At 40.1% G+C, this 19,526-nt stretch overlaps 8 protein-coding genes across 8 annotated transcripts; all 8 read left to right on the top strand.

Annotated features, from left to right (window-relative positions):
- Positions 1–68: 68 nt before the first annotated feature.
- On the top strand, positions 69–1,577 carry TM35_000221320 (uncharacterized protein; the record flags this gene model as incomplete). The annotated part of the gene is made up of 1 exon (XM_029027179.1): positions 69–1,577. One exon carries the CDS (start codon positions 69–71, stop codon positions 1,575–1,577), a length of 1,509 nt encoding a protein of 502 aa, XP_028881399.1.
- A 382-nt stretch (positions 1,578–1,959) lies between these two features.
- TM35_000221310 (uncharacterized protein) lies at positions 1,960–2,325 on the top strand (the record flags this gene model as incomplete). The annotated part of the gene is made up of 1 exon (XM_029027178.1): positions 1,960–2,325. One exon carries the CDS (start codon positions 1,960–1,962, stop codon positions 2,323–2,325), a length of 366 nt encoding a protein of 121 aa, XP_028881398.1.
- A 648-nt stretch (positions 2,326–2,973) lies between these two features.
- Positions 2,974–4,056, top strand: TM35_000221300 (uncharacterized protein; the record flags this gene model as incomplete). The annotated part of the gene is made up of 1 exon (XM_029027177.1): positions 2,974–4,056. The coding sequence occupies one exon, from the start codon at positions 2,974–2,976 to the stop codon at positions 4,054–4,056; it is 1,083 nt and encodes a 360-aa protein (XP_028881397.1).
- Positions 4,057–4,772: 716 nt separating this feature from the next.
- TM35_000221290 (uncharacterized protein) lies at positions 4,773–6,773 on the top strand (the record flags this gene model as incomplete). Its single annotated transcript, XM_029027176.1, has 1 exon — positions 4,773–6,773. One exon carries the CDS (start codon positions 4,773–4,775, stop codon positions 6,771–6,773), a length of 2,001 nt encoding a protein of 666 aa, XP_028881396.1.
- A 1,067-nt stretch (positions 6,774–7,840) lies between these two features.
- TM35_000221280 (putative GPI transamidase component Tta1) lies at positions 7,841–9,076 on the top strand (the record flags this gene model as incomplete). Its single annotated transcript, XM_029027175.1, has 1 exon — positions 7,841–9,076. The coding sequence occupies one exon, from the start codon at positions 7,841–7,843 to the stop codon at positions 9,074–9,076; it is 1,236 nt and encodes a 411-aa protein (XP_028881395.1).
- Positions 9,077–9,425: 349 nt separating this feature from the next.
- On the top strand, positions 9,426–13,781 carry TM35_000221270 (putative AMP deaminase, putative,adenosine monophosphate deaminase-like protein; the record flags this gene model as incomplete). Its single annotated transcript, XM_029027174.1, has 1 exon — positions 9,426–13,781. One exon carries the CDS (start codon positions 9,426–9,428, stop codon positions 13,779–13,781), a length of 4,356 nt encoding a protein of 1,451 aa, XP_028881394.1.
- An 816-nt stretch (positions 13,782–14,597) lies between these two features.
- Positions 14,598–16,346, top strand: TM35_000221260 (uncharacterized protein; the record flags this gene model as incomplete). Its single annotated transcript, XM_029027173.1, has 1 exon — positions 14,598–16,346. One exon carries the CDS (start codon positions 14,598–14,600, stop codon positions 16,344–16,346), a length of 1,749 nt encoding a protein of 582 aa, XP_028881393.1.
- Positions 16,347–16,772: 426 nt separating this feature from the next.
- On the top strand, positions 16,773–18,935 carry TM35_000221250 (uncharacterized protein; the record flags this gene model as incomplete). The annotated part of the gene is made up of 1 exon (XM_029027172.1): positions 16,773–18,935. One exon carries the CDS (start codon positions 16,773–16,775, stop codon positions 18,933–18,935), a length of 2,163 nt encoding a protein of 720 aa, XP_028881392.1.
- Between the last annotated feature and the right edge of the window lie 591 nt (positions 18,936–19,526).

The following is a 19,526-nucleotide window of genomic DNA, read 5'->3' as shown; positions in this document are numbered from 1 at the left end:
ATTATTATTATTATTATTATTATTATTATTATTATTATTATTATTATTATTCCTATTTAGTTAATAAGATGTCCTCAAGTCTTGTTTCTTCTTCAGACAACAACAACAATAATAATAACAATAATAACAACAGTATTGTGTTGGAGTGCCAGCGCCTATTGAAGTTGTACGATGATGCTGTGAAACAACTTCGAGTTCCTCTTGCAGATAAAGCATTCTATGAGACCTGCTTCGTATTACCTGTGCGAGAGCTGTTGGGATTATCAACTAGTGAACAACTTCATCATAATCATAATAATCAACAACAAATAAAAATAGAAAAGCAAAAAGGATGTCTTATTGCCTTGAGGGCACTTTGTACACATCTGGAGGCTCATCGTGAGTCGACGCTGCGGGTATTACAGTTATGTCAACATCGTGATGAACTTGTAAGAGAGTTACTACACTACTGTGAACATTACGAAAACATCAATAATACTAGTACTAATAGTAATAGTAGTAACAATGACGTGGAATCACGCAAACCAGATGATGATATAGTGACCTTCTTTTTAGATAAATTGAACGAACATCATCTTGTAACGTTAGTACTTGTGGAATCTATTTTTAACTGGCGTGAACAACTCACACGACCATTTTCCTTTAACGTTTCTGGAGCCAATTACATTTATCGTATTATGGAAGACTGCGCCATGATGGACACTAGCAAACTTGGTGTTGCCTTACATCTGCAGCTTCGAGAATATCCACTTGGATCCAACAACAGTTCTCTTCACAAAACTGGAGGAGGAAGAGGAGGACGTTCACGCAAAAAGGTTCGTCAAACAAGCAGGAATGCACATACGCGCAGTAGTAGTAGTAATAATAGTAGCCATACTAATAAAATAGGCCATAAGTACACCTCATTCATTCCCGCAACACTTATGCAGGGGAATCCCTCCTTGTGTCGACGGAGTTCCGTCACTTCTCTGTTGAGGGAAAAACACAAATTGAAACAAGGAGAACGGCAACGAGAGAAGGTGAGAGAACAACGGGATAAAGAGCGTCTCATATGGGGAGAAGCCGTTATTAAAGGAGAACATCTTCTTCAACAACAGTTGTTATCGGAATTAATGGGTATGGCAGAAGAAGGATACTTTGTACCTTTTATTGCAATGCCAGATATACTACGAGATTCTGATAAGGGATTGCCACTCGCTGAAGATTCCACAGAGGTTTGGCGAAAGCAGCTTTTAACAACAAATAATAATGATTATTTGATGGGATCTGTGGTATCACAGCAGCAGCAGCAGGGTACAAATGGACAGAGTAGTAATCACACTAAGAAAGAGAATGGAATAAATGAGAATGATAACACTGGTAATGGTATGGTATTCTCAGAGAAAAGGCCTTCTGTTTACTCTTCCCTATCTGTTATTTCCTCTTCAACAGAGTCATCATCATCATCATCGGTAATACCATCATCACCTTCTTCCCCTTCTTCTTCTTCTTTGTCATCTCTGTCCTCTTCCTTTGTGCAACTCAGCTCATCTAGTTCTGCTGCTGCTCTTTCACCCGAAAGCTCCTCAGAGAAATAGGGTTCAACCTTCCCTCCTTAAGGTTGTGGAAAGGAATAAAATGTTTATTGTTATTATTCTTTGACATGGCTTCATTTTTATTTTTATTTTTAGAGCAGAGGTCGTGGGCCATTCAGAATGGTTTTATACATGTGATTAAAGCTTTTCTTTTTTTTTTTTTTCGGTATCAAGACTCCTGTAGTTAATGAATTTGGTGTTTTTTTTTTAAATTCTTTTCCTTTGGCGTTGATGCATTTTTTTCTTTTTTATTTTGTCCTTTTTCTAACAAACTGTAGATATAGAGAACCTATATATATATATTTGAAAGGTGATATCCAGGCAATAATATCCCCTTATCTGGGTGGCATAGTATTTATACCGGTGATTCTAGATTTTATAAGACATGACATCTGATGATTCCACAACAACAACAACAGTAGCTGCAGCAGCAGAAGCAACAACAACAACAGTAGGTGTGAGTAGTGACCCCGTTGATCATTCAGAAAGGCATTTTCGTGCCCGAACGCATCAAACAAATATTGGAGATGCAAAAAAAGGTGTAGCCTTTAAAGAGTTTAGACGCTCATGGTTGACGCCTTTCTTTGGTGCTAATGAACCAGAGCCTTTACTCTCATCAGGAGCTCCGCACCCTTGCAAGTATTTTAGCCGTCAGGTGCATGAGTGTTTGGAACTAAACAACAACAATGTTGATTTCTGCCAGACAAAGTTGGCGCTATTTCAGTCATGCCTAGTTGAGTTTGACTTGTAGAGGTGAAAAAGAGACTATATTTTATTCTCTCTGAAAGAGTGCATGTGTCTCTTTCGTTATATAGGTTAGTCACGGGGATTAGAGATCGGGTTTCAGGATTATTATTATTATTATTATTTTTTTTAGGGGGTGTGTGCGTGGGTGGGAGTGGGTGTATATATATATATATATATATGGAGTAGTGGATAGAAGTCTACAAGTTTAGGTATATATATGTGTGTATTTAGTTATTATTATTTTAGTGGGAAGTTGATATATGACAGGGGTGTAATAAGAACCAGTGACTGACATTTCCAAGAGTTTAAAAATCCCTTGAGTAATTAATTTCCTTTTATTTTATTTCTCTTTCTTGCATTCTTACTGCTTGTTTTTTGTTGAATATATATATATATATATATATATATATATATATATATATATATATATATCTGTGTTAGCGTGCTGTTTCCCTTTTCCTCACGGAACATTTCTATTTTCTGCGACTGATGTACTCCAGATTGTATGCCTCCTTCCCCCTTTTCGGAGTCTCCATTGCCAATCATCATATGTATTAAACCCCTATATCCCCTCCCCATTTGCTTCTCTCTTCTTCTTTTTCTCTTAAGGTTGTCTAGCGGGAACCCTTCCCCCATTCAAACAACTAGTCTCATGTTTAGCTGTGGTGGAATGCGGCTGCAGGGGACGGCGTGTGTGTCGCCCACCCCCGGCGCGTATGTTCTCGACGGCTGCGTGTTGAGCGGCGGGGCGGCGGTGTGCGTCTCCGCGGCGGACGACTCCCTGCGGCTTTTCGACGCCGCCACCGCCGCCGCGCTGTGGGCCTGCGCCGGGCACTTCACCGCCGCCGTGCGGGACGTGGCTGCCGGCGGGCCCGCCGCTCCGTCGCTGCTCCTCGCCGCGCAGGCCGACGCGGGGGTTCTCGTCGCCGACACCCGCCAGCAGCAGCCGGTCGTTTTTCTCGACGAGTTCACCGCGTCGGGGGCGCCGGGCGGAAGTGTCGCCATCGCGCCGAGTGCGCGCAGCGTCGCCGTCGCCGTGGGCGGAGATGTGCATTTTGTAGACACCCGCACGTGGTGCAGCACACACTGCATTCCGCGTATGCACATGGATGAGATCACACGCGTGCGGTTTCTCAATGATGAGGTGTACTGCTCAGCAGGGGAAGATCAGATGATTAACTTCATTCACGCCGATCCACGTGTGCCGGATGCGGATATACTTATTCACGCCCTCAACTCTGGTGAAGTAGTGACAAAGATGACAACACACACACAATTAGATCTTCTCACACTTGTAGGATCCTGCGAAAACGCATACATCGCACCGCTTAACCTTGACACAGGTGACGTTGTGCGCCACGCGAGGCCTGATCCCGCCGCCTATCTCGTAGACTCTTGTGTACTCAGAGGTGAACTCTATCATGTCTGGGGATCACGTGATGAGGAGGGCAATCCCGGTCCCATTAGCATTGTCAACGCCTACAACCCAACACGTGTCGTGCCGCTTCCACAACTGCACACTGAAATTTGTCGCGTGGCCCTCAGTACTGGTGACTGTTTCATCACAGGCGGTGAAGATAATATAGTGGCATTTTGGCGTGCCTCAACTGCGGATAATGATCCGGATGCCGCTGCCGCTGCCGCTGCTGTTGTTAATGGCGCCCCACAACATAAGGGAATGGTGCCTCGACCCACTGCGAAGAGGTCGCTGCGATCTATACCGTACGCCAAGTGAAACGATTAAGAAAAAAGTAAAAAAAAAAAAAAAAATGAAAGAGAAAGAGAAAAAAAAAAAGGAGACTGATAAAAAAAAAAGAAAAACAAGGGCAACAACGGCTAAGAGTAAGAAAGTTAATTCTCTGTTGATTCAAAACGAGAAGAAGAACAAAAACAAAAAAAAAATATGAAGGTTCATGACAGTAGCACATACCTACACAAACGATGCATATCATCGCCTGAGTTTTTTTCTTTTTTTAACTGTTGGATTCTCTCTTGTAGTTTCTTTTCTATTGTTTTTAATAAGAATTTTTTCTCTTTGATGACTCTGTGCCATTAATCCTAAATGGGAATGATTGTAATAAATTGCTTCTTCGTTCCCTCTTTTTTTTTTCTTTCTTTTTCATCCCTTCCTATGTTTATGGTATACATTTGTAAATGCAAATAAAACTAAAGTTATTTATGTTTTTTTTGTTTTGCTAGACAATAGTCGTCTCAATTTTTTTTTTTTACTTGACTTATTTTTTTTAGGCCTCGTGAGGTAAACAGAAGAAAAAGAAAAGATAAACAACCCTGGTGCACATTCTATACTGGAGTTATTTGTGAAGTTGAAGGTTTATTATTATTATTATTATTATTATTATTATTATTATTATTATTATTATTATTATTATTATTATATTATCGGTTCTCATATACATTCAAGACTAGGAGAGAAAGAGGTGTAGTGGCTAAATGAGTGAGCCAACGTCACCAGCACCGAGGGTGGAGGAGACTCCAAACAAAGAAACTCCACCCAAACAAGAGGAAAAAGAAGAAGAAAAAGAGAAAAACGAACAACCAGAACAAGTAAAGGCAGAAAAGGAAGAAGTAAAAGAAGAAGGGGAAAAGTTAGATTCAGAAGATAATGCAGTAAAGGAACAGGAAGCCCCACCCTCTGCTTTAAAGGGTAGGAGTGGTAGAGAGCGCAGTACGGATCTCAAGCCACGATTTAACCCTGACGTTACGGTGATGGAAACTCCCAATTATTTTCTCGTTATGAATGCTGAAGAGGGTGATGATGAGGCTGAAGAACTCGCTGTCTTTGACCGCCTATATGAAGAGGCAAAGAAACGATCAGAGCGTATGAAAACATTACAAACCAGCATGACATCAGATATGGATACATCTGAAACAGATAAAGAGTATACTTTCCGTCCCACTATATCTGAAGCTGCTCAGAGAATGGGTAGGTATGCTAACTGGGAAGAGTTTCTAAAAAGTCAAGAGGAGCGTAGAAAAACCAGTCAGATGCATTTTCAAAAGAAAAAGGAAAGATTATTAAATGATGAAATTGTTCCTCTTTTTGAAGATATACCACGAAAACATAGTCTCCGCATTATTGCTTATTTGGAGAAGGAACGAAAATACCAGGGTCCTATCAAGGGATGGCGTCAACGGTTTCGTGAATATATGAAAAGACTTCAAGATAATGATAACCAGCAATCGCCCATGAAGAGAACACCGAGTGCACATTCAGACACATACTCTGTTCACTCTGGTGTTATCCGCGATGATGCGGTGTTTGAGCGTCTTTATGATGAGGCACAAGTGCGAGAGGCGGCGCAGCGGGTTGTGCTCATGACACAACTGGAGAAAGAGACCCGTGAGTTATATCATCCAATGACAAACGAGTCAGAGTATTGGCAACACCTCAGAAATACTTACGCTACCAAGAACACAGATAATAATAATAATAGCAGTAACAATAGCAGAAACAGAAGCCGAAGTAACAGCAGCAGCAACAACAAAAACAATAACAACAATAAAAATAATAATATTCATCATCATAATAACAATCAGCATCAGCACCTGATTGACCGTGAGAGTTACACCAATTCATTTTTCAGCAATCGCAGTGGTAGCAGCTGTGGTAGTAGTAGCGTTTTTGAAGCCCTTTACAAGAAAAGTGAAGAGTACCGTCAGCGCCATAAACTTCGTGTGATGGAGGCTATGAACAATCAAGAAGAATTTCCCTTCAAACCCTCAACAAATCCAAAAAGCAGCAAAATCATCATGGAACGGGCTATCGCTCGGGCAAAAGGTGAACTACCGGACCGAAACAGGAAACCACCCGTACAGGAGGAAGAACCTCCAGAAAAGAAAGTTCATACACGATTTAATGCTGATATTTTCTGTTCACGTTTACAACGTAAAGAAGCCGAGCGATTAGAACGCCTAGCAGCTCTTAAGCGATTACTACATTCTGAGGAAGCTTCACAGTGTACATTTCGTCCATCCATATCTCGCAATAGTCTTTCTATTGCAATGCAGAAGGGATATGGAGATGTTATCATTACTCCACCACCACCTTCACTTCCACGTGAATCACTACAAGGAGGACATTCTCTTGGAGTGGAGGATAGAAGAAAACAATACACTCCTAATAAAACTACTAAAACGAATACTGTTGGGTTCAATCATAGTAATAATACCTCGCAGCGACGAGTTTTCCCTGGACGAGAAGTACACGAGCAAGAACAGGGATCAGATGCTCGTCACTTGTTTCTCTCCCAAAGCGGCAGCACCAGGAGCAGCAGTAATAACAACGACAGTACAGAGGTGATGATGAATGTGAAGGAGATTCTCCCGGAAACAATATTAAATGATGATAAATACATCGCGGCACTCTCTTCTGAGATTCAAGATGTACTCTCCGGGTGGTCTGAGACGGTGGAACAGGCAAGGGCCCTCTGATGAAATACTACTTGTATATGCCTCTCCCTTTTTTTTCTTTCTGTATGTATATGTGTGTTTGTCATGAGTAAATTTAAGAGAATAATAATAAAAAAAAAGTATGCATTGCTATTTTTTTTTTGTACTCTCTGCTTATCGGTTTATATTATTTTTGTATTTGATAGACAGAGAGAGAGAGAGAGAAAGAAAGAGATTTCTCTCTGCTGTTCGTGAAATATTTATAGTTTATATTATATATACACCACACTCACACATGAAGGACTAAAGGGAATGAAGTAAATAAAGAAAAAGAAAAGAAAAGAGGAAACATTCCCTCACTACTTTCATTTTTATGAGTTCATCAGTAAAAGATAGTTTGTATATCGTTTATTTTTATTTTTTTCTCATTTATTTCTAAACAAAGTTTCGCGTTTATTTTCTTTTTATGAATTAATTTATTAATTTCCTTCACTGAGCATGTCTAAGCATGCGACTGTGTATGCATCTCTCTTAAAAAAAAAAAAAATTCTTTTTCTCTGCTCTATTGATTGGATTCTCATGGCTGGAACCAAGAAGGGCGAGAGGAAAGAATGCGAACGAATGAGAATGATGATGTCTTTGTTGTTATTTAACTGTATTTCTTACAATAGCCATACCTTTTTTTTTTATCGAGAATTTAAATGATATTTTTATATTTTTATTTTTATTATTGTTGTATCGTCAGTACAAAGAACGAATTATAGGAACGTATTTGAAAAAAATAAAAAAAAAAGAAAGAAAGATTCATCTTTGTAAAGGATAGTCCTCTGTATCTGTGTTTGGTTGAACTTAAAGAAAATGATGTTTTTCTTTGTGTTTGGAAATATATGACTGTGATGTTTTTATTTTATTCTTTTTTGTTTCTTTGTTTCTGCTTTCCCAGCGAATTTTTATTTATTTATTTTAGTTCCTTTAGCATCACAAAAGAAAAACAAACAAGAGTAGAGTGATATTCCTATTAGCGGTAATTGCTGAGAAGGACCACATCCATATTACAATCCCTTACCTCCTTCCCACTATTTTATTTATATATATATATTCATATATAAATGGAAGGAGAGCGTGTAAAAGGAGAAGTGAATAGAAAGATGGAGCCAAAGCAGAAATGTAATGATGATTGGCGTCTCAGTTCCAATGGCCCTTGGGGTGTACTCTGCATGACTCTCTTTCTTGTTACTATTGGTGTACACTATAAGGCACTCTGTAATGATCGCACCGATTTATCACTTCCAGAACTCATGACAGCAATGGAGGCGCAGTGTCGATCTCTTGGCCCTGCCTTTGAACAGCCCGTACCGGAGGCACTCTTATTACATCCCGTAGAAACACAATTTGGAATTGCTGTTTGGGTGGAGAATGAAACGTGGGCATTACCAGTACATGATACATTAGATCATATTGAGAAAGTAGTGAAGAGTGAACATGTAGAGGATGGAACAGATGCGACGCATAGAGGAAAGTTCATTCAACGTATTGTTCGTGTGGCTTCATTTCCACATAATAACCCTCACACAGTAGGCAATAATGGTGGTGATAATAATAATAATAATAATAATAATAATAGGAATAGTCTCAGTAGCCGTAGTAATGGAGATGACAGGAATGCATTAGCTGCCACTGCGGCTACTCAGCAACTTGGATTGGGTGTGGCCAAACACGCCTACGCATTAGATCTGCGGGAGGAACTTCACATGCACGGCGTGAGTTTCTTTCTCGCCCCAACCCAATCCGCAGAGTCCGCACATGTGCGGTGTTTCTCCTTTGAGGATCGACAGGCGTACTGCACTGTGCCGGCGAATGCCACCGCGGCGTGGCTGCAGCGTGAAGTCTCCGCCGCTGTTGCGACGCTCACGGCGCGGTGGATGAATCTCCGCAGTTTTCGCGATGTGAATGCCGTGCGGCAGTGGGCGTTGGGCCGGCAAGTGCGTGGCTGTCAGTACGCGATGCGGGCCTTGCAGCAACTGCAGCTGTCGGTGAATGCCCATCCGGAGATGCCGGCACCGTACGGAGTGCGGGCCACCGTGCGGCGACTGCAGCGGTTAATTGATGAGAAGAGATTCGCACAATTTGCCCGAGCGGCGGATGATCTGCAGTTTCACCCGCTCTTACTGCCGCAGTTGTATATACCGTGGGATCAGGCATTAGTGAATCACTTATCTATATTGTTGCCTGTGGTTGGGATGGGAATACTGGGCGTGCGGCTGACCATCAGCGCCCATCGTGCCAAGCGGCGACGGGCAAAACTTCAACTTGAGACAACAGTGGATGATAAGAAGGAACAATAAAAGTTTTTCGTGAGCTTTTTTTTTTTTTTTTTCTTTCTTTCTTCTTTTTGCTTGTTTCTTTTTTTGATATGTACGTTTTTTTTTTTTTTGTTGTTGCTTCTGTTCGCACAACTGAATGTAGTTTTTCATAATGGACGTCATTCTATTTTATTTATACTTTTATTTCATCTTTATCTAGGGACACATATAAATGTTTTTTTGTTTCCTTTATACTTTGTAATCTTTTTCTTCTTTCTTCTTCTTTTCTTCTTTTCCTTTTTATTTAATTATTATTATTATTATTATTATTATTATTATTATTATTATTATTATTATTATTATTATTAATTACACATATAAAAGGAAGAATATGAGCAAAGAAACAATAGGTGGCTATTCCAGGTCACCCAATGGCCATGGTGGTCTGAATACGAATGGAGACACCATGGATGACATTATATCACAACAGTTATCACGTGCCCACAACGCCAGTCGCAGTACCAATCAAAACAATTACACCGTCTCTGGTAAGAACACTACCAATAATAATACGATGAGTAATACCAACACCAACAACAACAACAGTACTCCTACTGGTAATACAAGCAAATCAGTTTCCGGTAGTTACGGTATCTCGGGTAATGGATACCATCGTGTTACGATAGATGGTGATGCCGGTGATAGAGACTTTGCCAAATCCGCAGAAATGATTGCGAATGTTATTCGAGCTCGACAGGAATATAAAAAATGTGATAAGGGAGAAGCAGAGACACGCCTTAACCCGGAAGAGATTGATTACTTATTCCACTTTCAACACTCCACTGAAGATAATCCCCTCACCTTTGAACGTGGTATATACAGTTTCTCTGGTATGAATACACGTGTGGTTCCATGGGAACGATATGTACGAGATATGAAATCTGTATTTAATGCGATTGAGTCTGGTCCTTGTCTCTCTACTGCGAGGACGCGATTAACCACAATGGCAGAGAAATCACATCTCTACTTTCTTCTTAACTCCGAGACAGAAATGAACATTTCACGTCAAATACGTGCGGTTGGGGAGTTTGCCCCTGCCACTTGTATAGATAACGCTTTGCGGCTGCAGACCTCCGTGACGGCGCAAACACTCTTTGAGTTTATTGTCTCTACAGCCGTTGAACACCCCCGTACGCCTCTCTTTCACAATGAAGAGGGAAAGACTGTACAGTTAATGGATTATTTACAGAGTCATGGTATTTCCGACGCACGTGAGATAACGGTACAGGGACTTGGATTACACCCACCACTATATCATAATAAATTTCAACCATATGATGTATTTGATCCAAATCTTAATCCAGCAGGGAAATTTGGTACAGATCTTCTTCAAGCCGTTTTATCTACAAATGGACCAAAAGATGGGGATTTGTTTGGTGCTCTTATTCGTCCAGAGTTAGAGAAAAGAGAGTTTAAAAAACGTCAAATTGTGGCAACCGAGACGAAACTCTCTTTATATGGTCAAAATGCAGATGAATTAAAACTATTAGCTGCTTGGGTACGACGACAAGGTTTTAATTCTTTTTCACTTAATATGTGGACTATATGTATTCCACGTTCTGCACCTCTGCATGGTCCTAATGAACAGCCAGTGACCTGTCAAACGTTTGGAGATCAGTTACGTAATATCTTTTACCCTATGTTAATGGCAACATTATTTCCAACGAGTACAGAATGGGGAGATGTGGCGGCCTTACTGAATAAAACAGGAGCTATTAGTATTAATACAGAACATGTTACTCGTTCTCAAAATTTAGTATTTGATGCGATGAGTCCTGATGAAGCAAAGTATGAAGAAGGTGTAAGTGATTGTTACTTCTTTTATTATATTTGGGCAAATTTGGCTACACTTAATGCCCTTCGTGTACGTTATGGACTTAACACTATTAATTTTTGTCCCTCTGTATTTGAATCCGCCCCTGCATATGATCAATTGGTCTCAAGTTTCTTATTAGGTGATGTGGTCTATCATGTGAGATCATTAGAGAAGAGTTGGATTATGCAGTATCTTTTTATGTATTGCCGTATAGGTGTAGTGATGTCTCCATTACGTGATAACGTTCTCGTAAAGTCTTACTTTGATCATCCAATTGTACGATACTTTGCTCAAGGTCTTCGAGTATCTATTACAACATCTGATCCTTTATATTTTCATCATTTTGATAATCCATGTGTAGAAGAATACACAACATTAATGAAATTACGTTCACTTACTCAAATGGATTTAAATGTTATTGCACGTAACAGTGTTCTCAATAGTAATTTTCCATTAGAGATGAAACGAAAATGGTTAGGTAATGACTTTCAAATGAGTGAATGTGATGGAAATGATATTAGACGTTCTGGTGTTTGTGACTATCGATTGGAGTTTTTTCATGAATGTTTACTTCATGAAGAGATGGTGTTAAATCTTGTCTTATCCCAAGTAGCTAAAAAAGGAGAAGAACCCATCACACTTTGTATGGTTCCATCCTCTTTAACTCGAAAGGCTATTGAAAATGTACAACAATTACGAAATCCAAGAAGAGCCAATCACACCGATTGGCGTGTGGTTTATCCTAGAATTGATGTGATTGGAGGACCACGAGAAGTTCCTATATCAGATGCGGTACAACTCCTTGCAGATGTTATTTCGCTTCGTAAGAAGTATGTAAACGCACGGGGGTTAGATGTAGATGTACAAGTGGAGGATGTGTTTAATAATTCTAACTTTGATGAAAGTATTTGGGAGTATAATAATTACTATGGGGTATTTCTCTTCTCACGAAAAGGTAAATCTCCATCATGGCCAGGTTTTATTCCTCCTGTAGATGAGTTTATTCGAGATGTAGCCACCGTACGTGAGGTGGTGATGGGAAATAGTAAACTCCACTGTCTTGCCGATCAACGACTGAAACTACTGGAAAAGAAATTTTTATTACATCTCTCATTAAGTATTAGTAAAGAGGCGGGATCTAAGGAAGAGAAGGAATGGAATAATCGTGATTTCTTCACAGCTCATAAAGTAGATACGAATGTACATACAGCAGCAGGGATGAATGCACGAACTCTGTTGGAATTCTTTGTTGAGAAATCCCTTCATCATGGACATGATGTGGTCTTTGAAGAAGATAATCAACCGGTTACCTTACGGCAATTGTTAGAACGATATATGATTAACGCTACACGTATTACTGTGGATGAATTGAATCATCTTGTAAATTCTAATAAACATATACGTACAACCTTTCTTGCTGTGGATAACTTTATGAAGGGACGTTATTTTGCAGAATTAACAAAACTTACTTTAGATTTATATTTAGAAGATGCTTTTTCATTTTCTGAAAATCGTCTTTTAATCAGTGGAAAATCCCAAGATGAATGGTATAAATTGGCTCACTGGTTTGATCGCTATGGTATGGCAAGTTCACAAAATCGATGGATGGTATGTATACCACGTCAATATAGACGTCTTCGTCAAAAGGGAGTAGTACGAAATTTTGGTGAATATCTTGATAACATTTTTCAACCTTTATGGGAAATAAGTTTACATCCAGCAAAAGATACGAAATTCCATTACTTTCTTGCCCATGTATCAGGTTTTGACTCTGTAGATGATGAATCTAAAATTGATCTTCCTCTTAGTGCCACTTACCCACATGATTGGGATAGTGATCTCAATCCACCGTATAATATGTATCTTTACTATTTTTGGGCCAATATCGCAACATTAAATGAATTTCGTGCCTCTCGTGGACTTGGAACTTTTACATTTCGACCACAGTGTGGGGAGTTGGGAAGTGTGGAACACCTTATTGGTGGTTTTCTCGTTGCGGATAGTATTAATCATGGTGTACGGCTTAGACAAAATCCAGTCTTGGAATATATGTATTATATTACCCAGGTTGGTGTAGCTATGTCTCCACTTAGTAATACCGCAGGGTCTTCTCCTTATTTATCTAATCCTTTCCCACTTTTCTTTCGTCGTGGTCTTAATGTTAGTCTTGCTACCAATGAACCTCTTTACTTTCATTTTACACGTGAACCACTTATTGAGGAGTATTCTATCGCGGCTAAACTTTGGCAGTTTGAGTTTAATGATCTTTCTGAAATTGCACGTAATAGCGTTTTGCAAAGTGGTTTCCCATCTGGATGGAAAGAGAATGCACTTGGTAAATTGTATTATCTAAATTCCACACTTGGTAATGATGTACGAAAGAGTCGAGTCTCAGATATTCGAGTTGCCTACCGATATGAAGTCTATCACGAGGAACTTGACTTTCTCATGGAACAACTTCCAGCAGGAAATAAAATGCCACGAGCAATGAAATTACTTGAGGAAGAAATTGCCATTTATGAAGAAGTCATGCAAACCAAAGTAGTGATGCCCAGTGTTGGGGATGATGAGGATGGAATAGAAGGAGAAGCAGGAAGAAGTACAAGTGCACGGGCAGAACGAGTGAAGGCAGAGATTGAAGTCTTGGATCGTGATATTGAACGTATGCAATTCCTCACCCGATATGTGGAGAATCAGAATATGGATATGTTAGAAGCCTTCAATCGTATTCGCACAAGACTGAAAACAGAAGGTCTTGTTGTGATGGGAAATTTGGGAAAGTGTACAGTGGAGTACGAGACAAGTGACCACTCAGGAGGAAATACGGCAAGTTGTGAGTCTGAGAAGCCGACGGGGAACGGATCTTCTTAAGAAGAAAACGAAGAAGAACAGGATTTTTTTTTTTTTTTTTTGTGTTTTCTTGCGTTAATGCATGATTGCTTCTTTTATTATTATTATTTATTTATTTATGTTTTGGAATAGCGAAACAAAGCATAAAGAAAAGGAAAATAAAAAAAATAAAAGGAAATACCTTGTCATCCATCCTTTTTCTTTTTTTTTTTTTTGTTATTTTATTAGATGTACAGAGCAAGTGAAGATGTATATGTCTGTGTTTGTGTGGGTGGTAGTGGTATTGGGTGACTACCAAAAAAAGTAAAATGAAGGACGAGGAAACGAAACTGTGATTCTTTTCTCCTATTATTAGTCATTCATGTTTACTTCATGGACACATTCGTTCGTTCACTTTGGTATTGGAACTTATGCCTTTTTCGCTTAAGAAAGAGAAGAAAAAATGATAGTGAAATCATTTGTTATATATATATATATTTTTTTATTTCATTCTCTGAGAGACAGAATCTTCATTTCCCTTCTTACTCTCTTTTGTCTCTCTCTCTCTCTCTTTTTTTTTTTTCTTTTTCTTTCTTTCTACCTTCTCTATGTAAAGGGTCTCTTCTTTTCCTTCCTGCAGACCCCAATTTCCTCTCTCTCTCTCTCTCTATATATATATATATATATATATTGAGAGCAACAGAGTAAAGGGGGAACCTACCAGCTGCACCCCATAGCGTTTATATCCATCTTCATAATAAATAACTCGTGTGTACTACTAGCAATACGGGAAGAAGAAAAAAAAAAAGGGGAACTGCCAATCGGCTGTGATAGTTACTGTACTGAGTGGTGGGGATCATGCGTGCTATGATGGAAGATCTGCTCTCTGGTTGGGCCGTAGAGGATGAATGGCGGGATCTTCTCGATCTCCACTCTCATTCCCACTCCCATTCTCATTCTCATTCTAGCTCTCATTCTCATTCTCATTCTAGCTCTCATTCTCATTCTCACTCCAGTCCACGGCGGTATGGATGGCGCCCGCCTCCTATGCAGCCGAATAATAACAATAATAATAATAATAGCAACAATAAGCGAGATGGCCGACATCTCGTGATGCTGCGACTCTCACCGTACTTTGCTCCCGTAGTGCCAACACGAGTCCCATCCGCCACAAGTAAAATACAACAACAACAACAAGAACAAGAACAATATTGTAAAATCAATAGTAGGAATAGTAACAGCAATAACAACAATAAACCACATCGACCACGCCTTGGGGCGGAACGGCCACGAAGGCACCGACCGCTGACGCAGGAATCAGACCAGGCGTGCACAGCCGCTGGACGTCCGCCATTGTACAGTCAAGCCGCAGAGAATGAAAGTGTGAATACATCGGGAACTCCACTGCAGCCACAGAGACCAACATCCTCACAGGCTTCATCGTGTGCGGGGGGAGAATTTTTCAACTCTCTTGCCCGAGTCTCTCGTCCTTGCAGTGGGAGAGGCGTCGTATTACCTGAAGTGAGGTGTTGTACTAGTGGTGGAAATGTTGCTACTACAAATAGTAATAATACTACCATATCTTCTATAGCTACTCATCCGGCATATGTGTATCAGCGACCAAATTCTGGTTTTAATAGTGATGAGGATGATGGTGTTGGTGTTGGTGGTGTTTCCATTTCACCTGGAAGTGAGAAACGGCACTATAGTGGTAGTGGTTCTGGTTCTTCTTCTTCTCCCCGAGAGCGATTTGACGAAGAGGGGACACTTACGGAGACAGCTCGAGAACGAGATTTATTGAAATGGGAGACTCTTTGTGCTATTGAAAAGAATGTTTTGGAGAGACGTGAGATTGCAAGTAAGAGACTAAAAGATCTTCACATACAAATCAAGAACGCGACTATGGCTGTAGATGCATTGAGATCACAAGAATTATCAGTTCGAGATCAACTCCGTTCATACACAGGACTCCAAACTGCTGTTGCCAGAGAAGAACGGAAATGTAAGGAGTTGGAGCGACTAGCGCGAGGGGCAAAGGAACGATCTAAACTTCTCACTCCTTCATTAGAACATAATGATATATTTGAAAAGGAACTTCCCACCTCTTTTACGGCAAAAACAGATGAACTCGTCTCTGTTGCTCAACTTCTCGATCAACGTAGTGCACTTCAACGGGAACGGGCCGCTCTCAAGGAGGCAATTCGTACGATTACGTTAGAGAATTCCGTACAACCATCATCATCATCAGGAACAACCCATTCCCCCGGCGGACGAGTCAAATCACCAACAAGAGCGAAAAAACAAAAAGAAAAACAACAACAACAACTGCAGTTCTTGCAGTGCAAACAACTCGAACGGTCCATTGCGGATCTCAAGATGAAAGAAAATCGAATGAAAGAGAAAAAAAGACATGCCGATATGCGGACACGCACTCTTACAAAGCGTCTTGAGACTCTTCGAATGTCTCTACGTGATCGGAATGAGCGATTTCAGAGAGGTGTACGATGCAGATCTCAACATATGCTGGATACCCAGTTCTCTGTTGAAAGCGGTGTGCCGGTGGAAATACCCCCCAAATCCTTCTTTATGACAGATGTGATGGTCTGATGGACAGACACACAGACACACACACACACACACACACAGAGGAAAAAAAAAACAAAAAAAAAGAAAAAAGAGAAAAGAAAGGAAGACAAAGAATGAATTCGTCTGTAAAGTTCTTTGAAACCTTTTTTTATTTTCTTTTTTTTTTTTTTTTTACATACATCATGTAAACTACATAACGCGATACTGCTTTTTTTTTTCTATTCTTGGAGGAGTTCTCCCATGTTCAGCTTTACATTGCATTCTTGTGGTATTTTCTTTTTGCAATTGACTGTAATGACTCCTTTGTTTATGCTGTTTTTAAGTTTTTTTTTTCCCCCTTTTGGGGTATATATAAATATATATATTTATGAAAAAATTTGTTTTTTCTTTTTCTTTTTCTTTTTCTTCTATTCACAACGCTTTAGCTGCCATCGATTAACAGACACCATGGACACGCGACCACCTCTTCCTGTGCGGAATACGTCGGGAATGCACGTTTTTCTCCCAACACCCGCCCAATTGAAGACATTTCCAGAGGAAGTGGCTGCAGAGATACGGGGCATTGCAATGGCGGTGCTTAGACGACTATTGTATCCCATCATACAACGCCGTATAGCCAGCAAACACCGAAAACGAACCATTGATACCATAAATGCTCGTGAGATGTTGCAAACAAAGATAGTGGATGCATTAGAGCAAACATCTGCTCTTTCTACTTGTTTACATTCTATGGATGTGAGTGTACAACTGACACATGCATACAATGTGATGAAAGAAGTGGTAAGGTTTGCCGATTACCGTTTATTTGTGCAACGAGAGATCATTCAACATCATGGAGAGCCTTGCAGTGGTGTGATGATTCTACTCTCTGGTACGGTGCGAAAACCATCACAGTTGTCAAGAACGAAAGGAATCCCCACAAGTGCAAGAACACACTCTCGTCCATCCACTTCAACTCCTACTTTTCCACCACAAGATGATATGTCATTAACAAGTCGTGCCTCATCCGCTGGAGGTAGTGGACGTCGTTGTAGTACTTCTAGTAATAACGCTGATTTTATTATGAATGATCCGCTACTGCATGCTCCTGCAGTGTTTGGGGAATATGCCACAGTAGGTTCCTTCTCCCATACAGATAACCTTGTGGCAGAATCCCAGTTTGTCGTAACAGCAACTTTATCAAAATCCGCTTACTATGCTATTATGGAAGGACTTCCAAAACGTGTACAACAGGAGTTTTTACTTCGGGCTTTAGAAGTTCGTGAGAAACTTCTTCCACAGTTTGCGCCCATGACGACAGGTCGTATGCGGTTGTGTCCTCTTCTTTCTGGTCTTAGTGATGTTAATTTACTTCATCTCATGGACTACCTTATTCCTCAAGTACGTCCAGCAGGGATGCAAATAGGTGAACCTGGTGTTCCTGCACATATATTTTTTATTAGACGTGGTTTAGTACATCTTCAACAGGATGAGTCATTTATAGCGGATATGAGTTCACCCAATCAACCTAACAGTCGTAGTTTACTCGTAGATGGACATACATTTGGGGAACGACAGTGTATTTTTAAAGAGGCATTAGGGGATACCGTTTTTGCCGTAACCAATGTAGATTTGTATTTACTACCATTTTCAGTACTTATTCAATTTATGAAACAAGATTCTGAAGCACGTTCAACTATTTATGCCGCAGCAAAATCCACATCTTTGTTATTAGAGAAAGAGTATGATGGGATGCGTTTTTTACCCTCTTCATTAGAACATCTTGGTATTATTTTACTAGGATCTGCAAAATTATCTAAATGGTTTAATCGTCGTGTTAGTATTACTACTACTACTACTACTCCTGCTATGTCTGGCGCTCATCGTTTAACATTAGAGAATGCGACGGGGAATCCAATGGCTTCAAGCACACATGGAGTTTCACCTCATTTTCTAGAGAGGGTACGTAAGATTCCATTACTGAGTCTCTGTTCACCTGATAATGCCTTTTATGAAGATTGTGCCCGTCGCTGGACCTTACTCACCTTTGAAGCCGGCGATTACATCATTCGCCGTGGTGATGATTGCAATCGTCTTCTTCTCTTCATGCAAGTCGGAGCTGCGGTTGTGATGAATGAACGTGAAATTAAACGAGATGCGGAATCCGGTGCTGTGTTAATGGCCTCATGTGCACATTTCCCACGAGTGCCGAAGGGCTGTGTGGTGGGCTACACCTGTGTGCGGCGGCATCCCTGGTCGGTGAGTGTGTTGGCCCTCGACAGTCAAGTGGAGGTGTGGGAGTTAAAGCGGGCCACCTTTGTGGAGTTGCTGCGCAAACATCAACTGGAGCGCAAAATGCAGGAACTCACCCTGCAGTTACTTCAGCCACTCATGCAGCAGGCGAGTCGATCGGTGGTGTTGGACTTTCAGCCGCTCTTGTTGCCATCGCCGAATTCCCTCTGGAGTGAACAGTCGGTGCCGAATATGCATCCAGTGAGTTTCTGTGAGTACATGCGGTACCCGGCGTGGCGGGAGGGCGATCTCCCGCTTGGGTTTCGCAACAGCAGGCGATTGTCGAATATCAGTTCACCATCGGTGAGTTACTCGCAGGTACATCAGAAGGTAAAATGAGATATTATTATTGTGTGTTTTTTTTTTTTTTTTTTAGAGCGGATTGAATTGGATATTTGGTTCTTGATTGTTTTTTTTTTTTCCCTTCTTTTTTTTTATTTCTTTGTGTGCTAAAGAAGAAATTTAGAGCTAGAGAGCTAGAGAGAGAAAAGTAAATGGAATTTTTGTGCGATCAAATAAGTAGATAGAGGTAAAGAAAAAGGATATATATATATAACGTATGGATGATTGTGTTTAATGCACTGGGCAATTGGAAGATCTATGTGAAAGAAAAGAATTAAACGAGAGAGGATGATAATAAAACATGGAGGGAAAAAGAAAAGAAAAAAAAAAAAAAAAAATAATAAAGAAAGATAGTCAAGAAAAAGAAATAAAAAAAAGCTTTATTCTCTTTTTCTTCTTTTTCTTCTTCTGTTATCATCTTTTTGTGAGGCACATTTCCCTTGTATTATTACTATTATTATGATGATGATGTGTATTCGTTCTGTGGCCCAGATACAATGTACATACTTTACTGCCCACATACACACTCACACAAATAAGAAAAAAAAATCATTCTTTATTATTATTGTTATTATTATTATTATTATT

Source organism: Trypanosoma theileri, assembly GCF_002087225.1.
Source record: "Trypanosoma theileri isolate Edinburgh chromosome Unknown TM35_Tth_22_V1, whole genome shotgun sequence".
Lineage (NCBI taxonomy): Eukaryota > Euglenozoa > Kinetoplastea > Trypanosomatida > Trypanosomatidae > Trypanosoma > Trypanosoma theileri.
The sequence above is the reverse complement of the archived record's forward strand: the minus strand, read 5'-3'. Positions and strand labels throughout refer to the sequence as shown.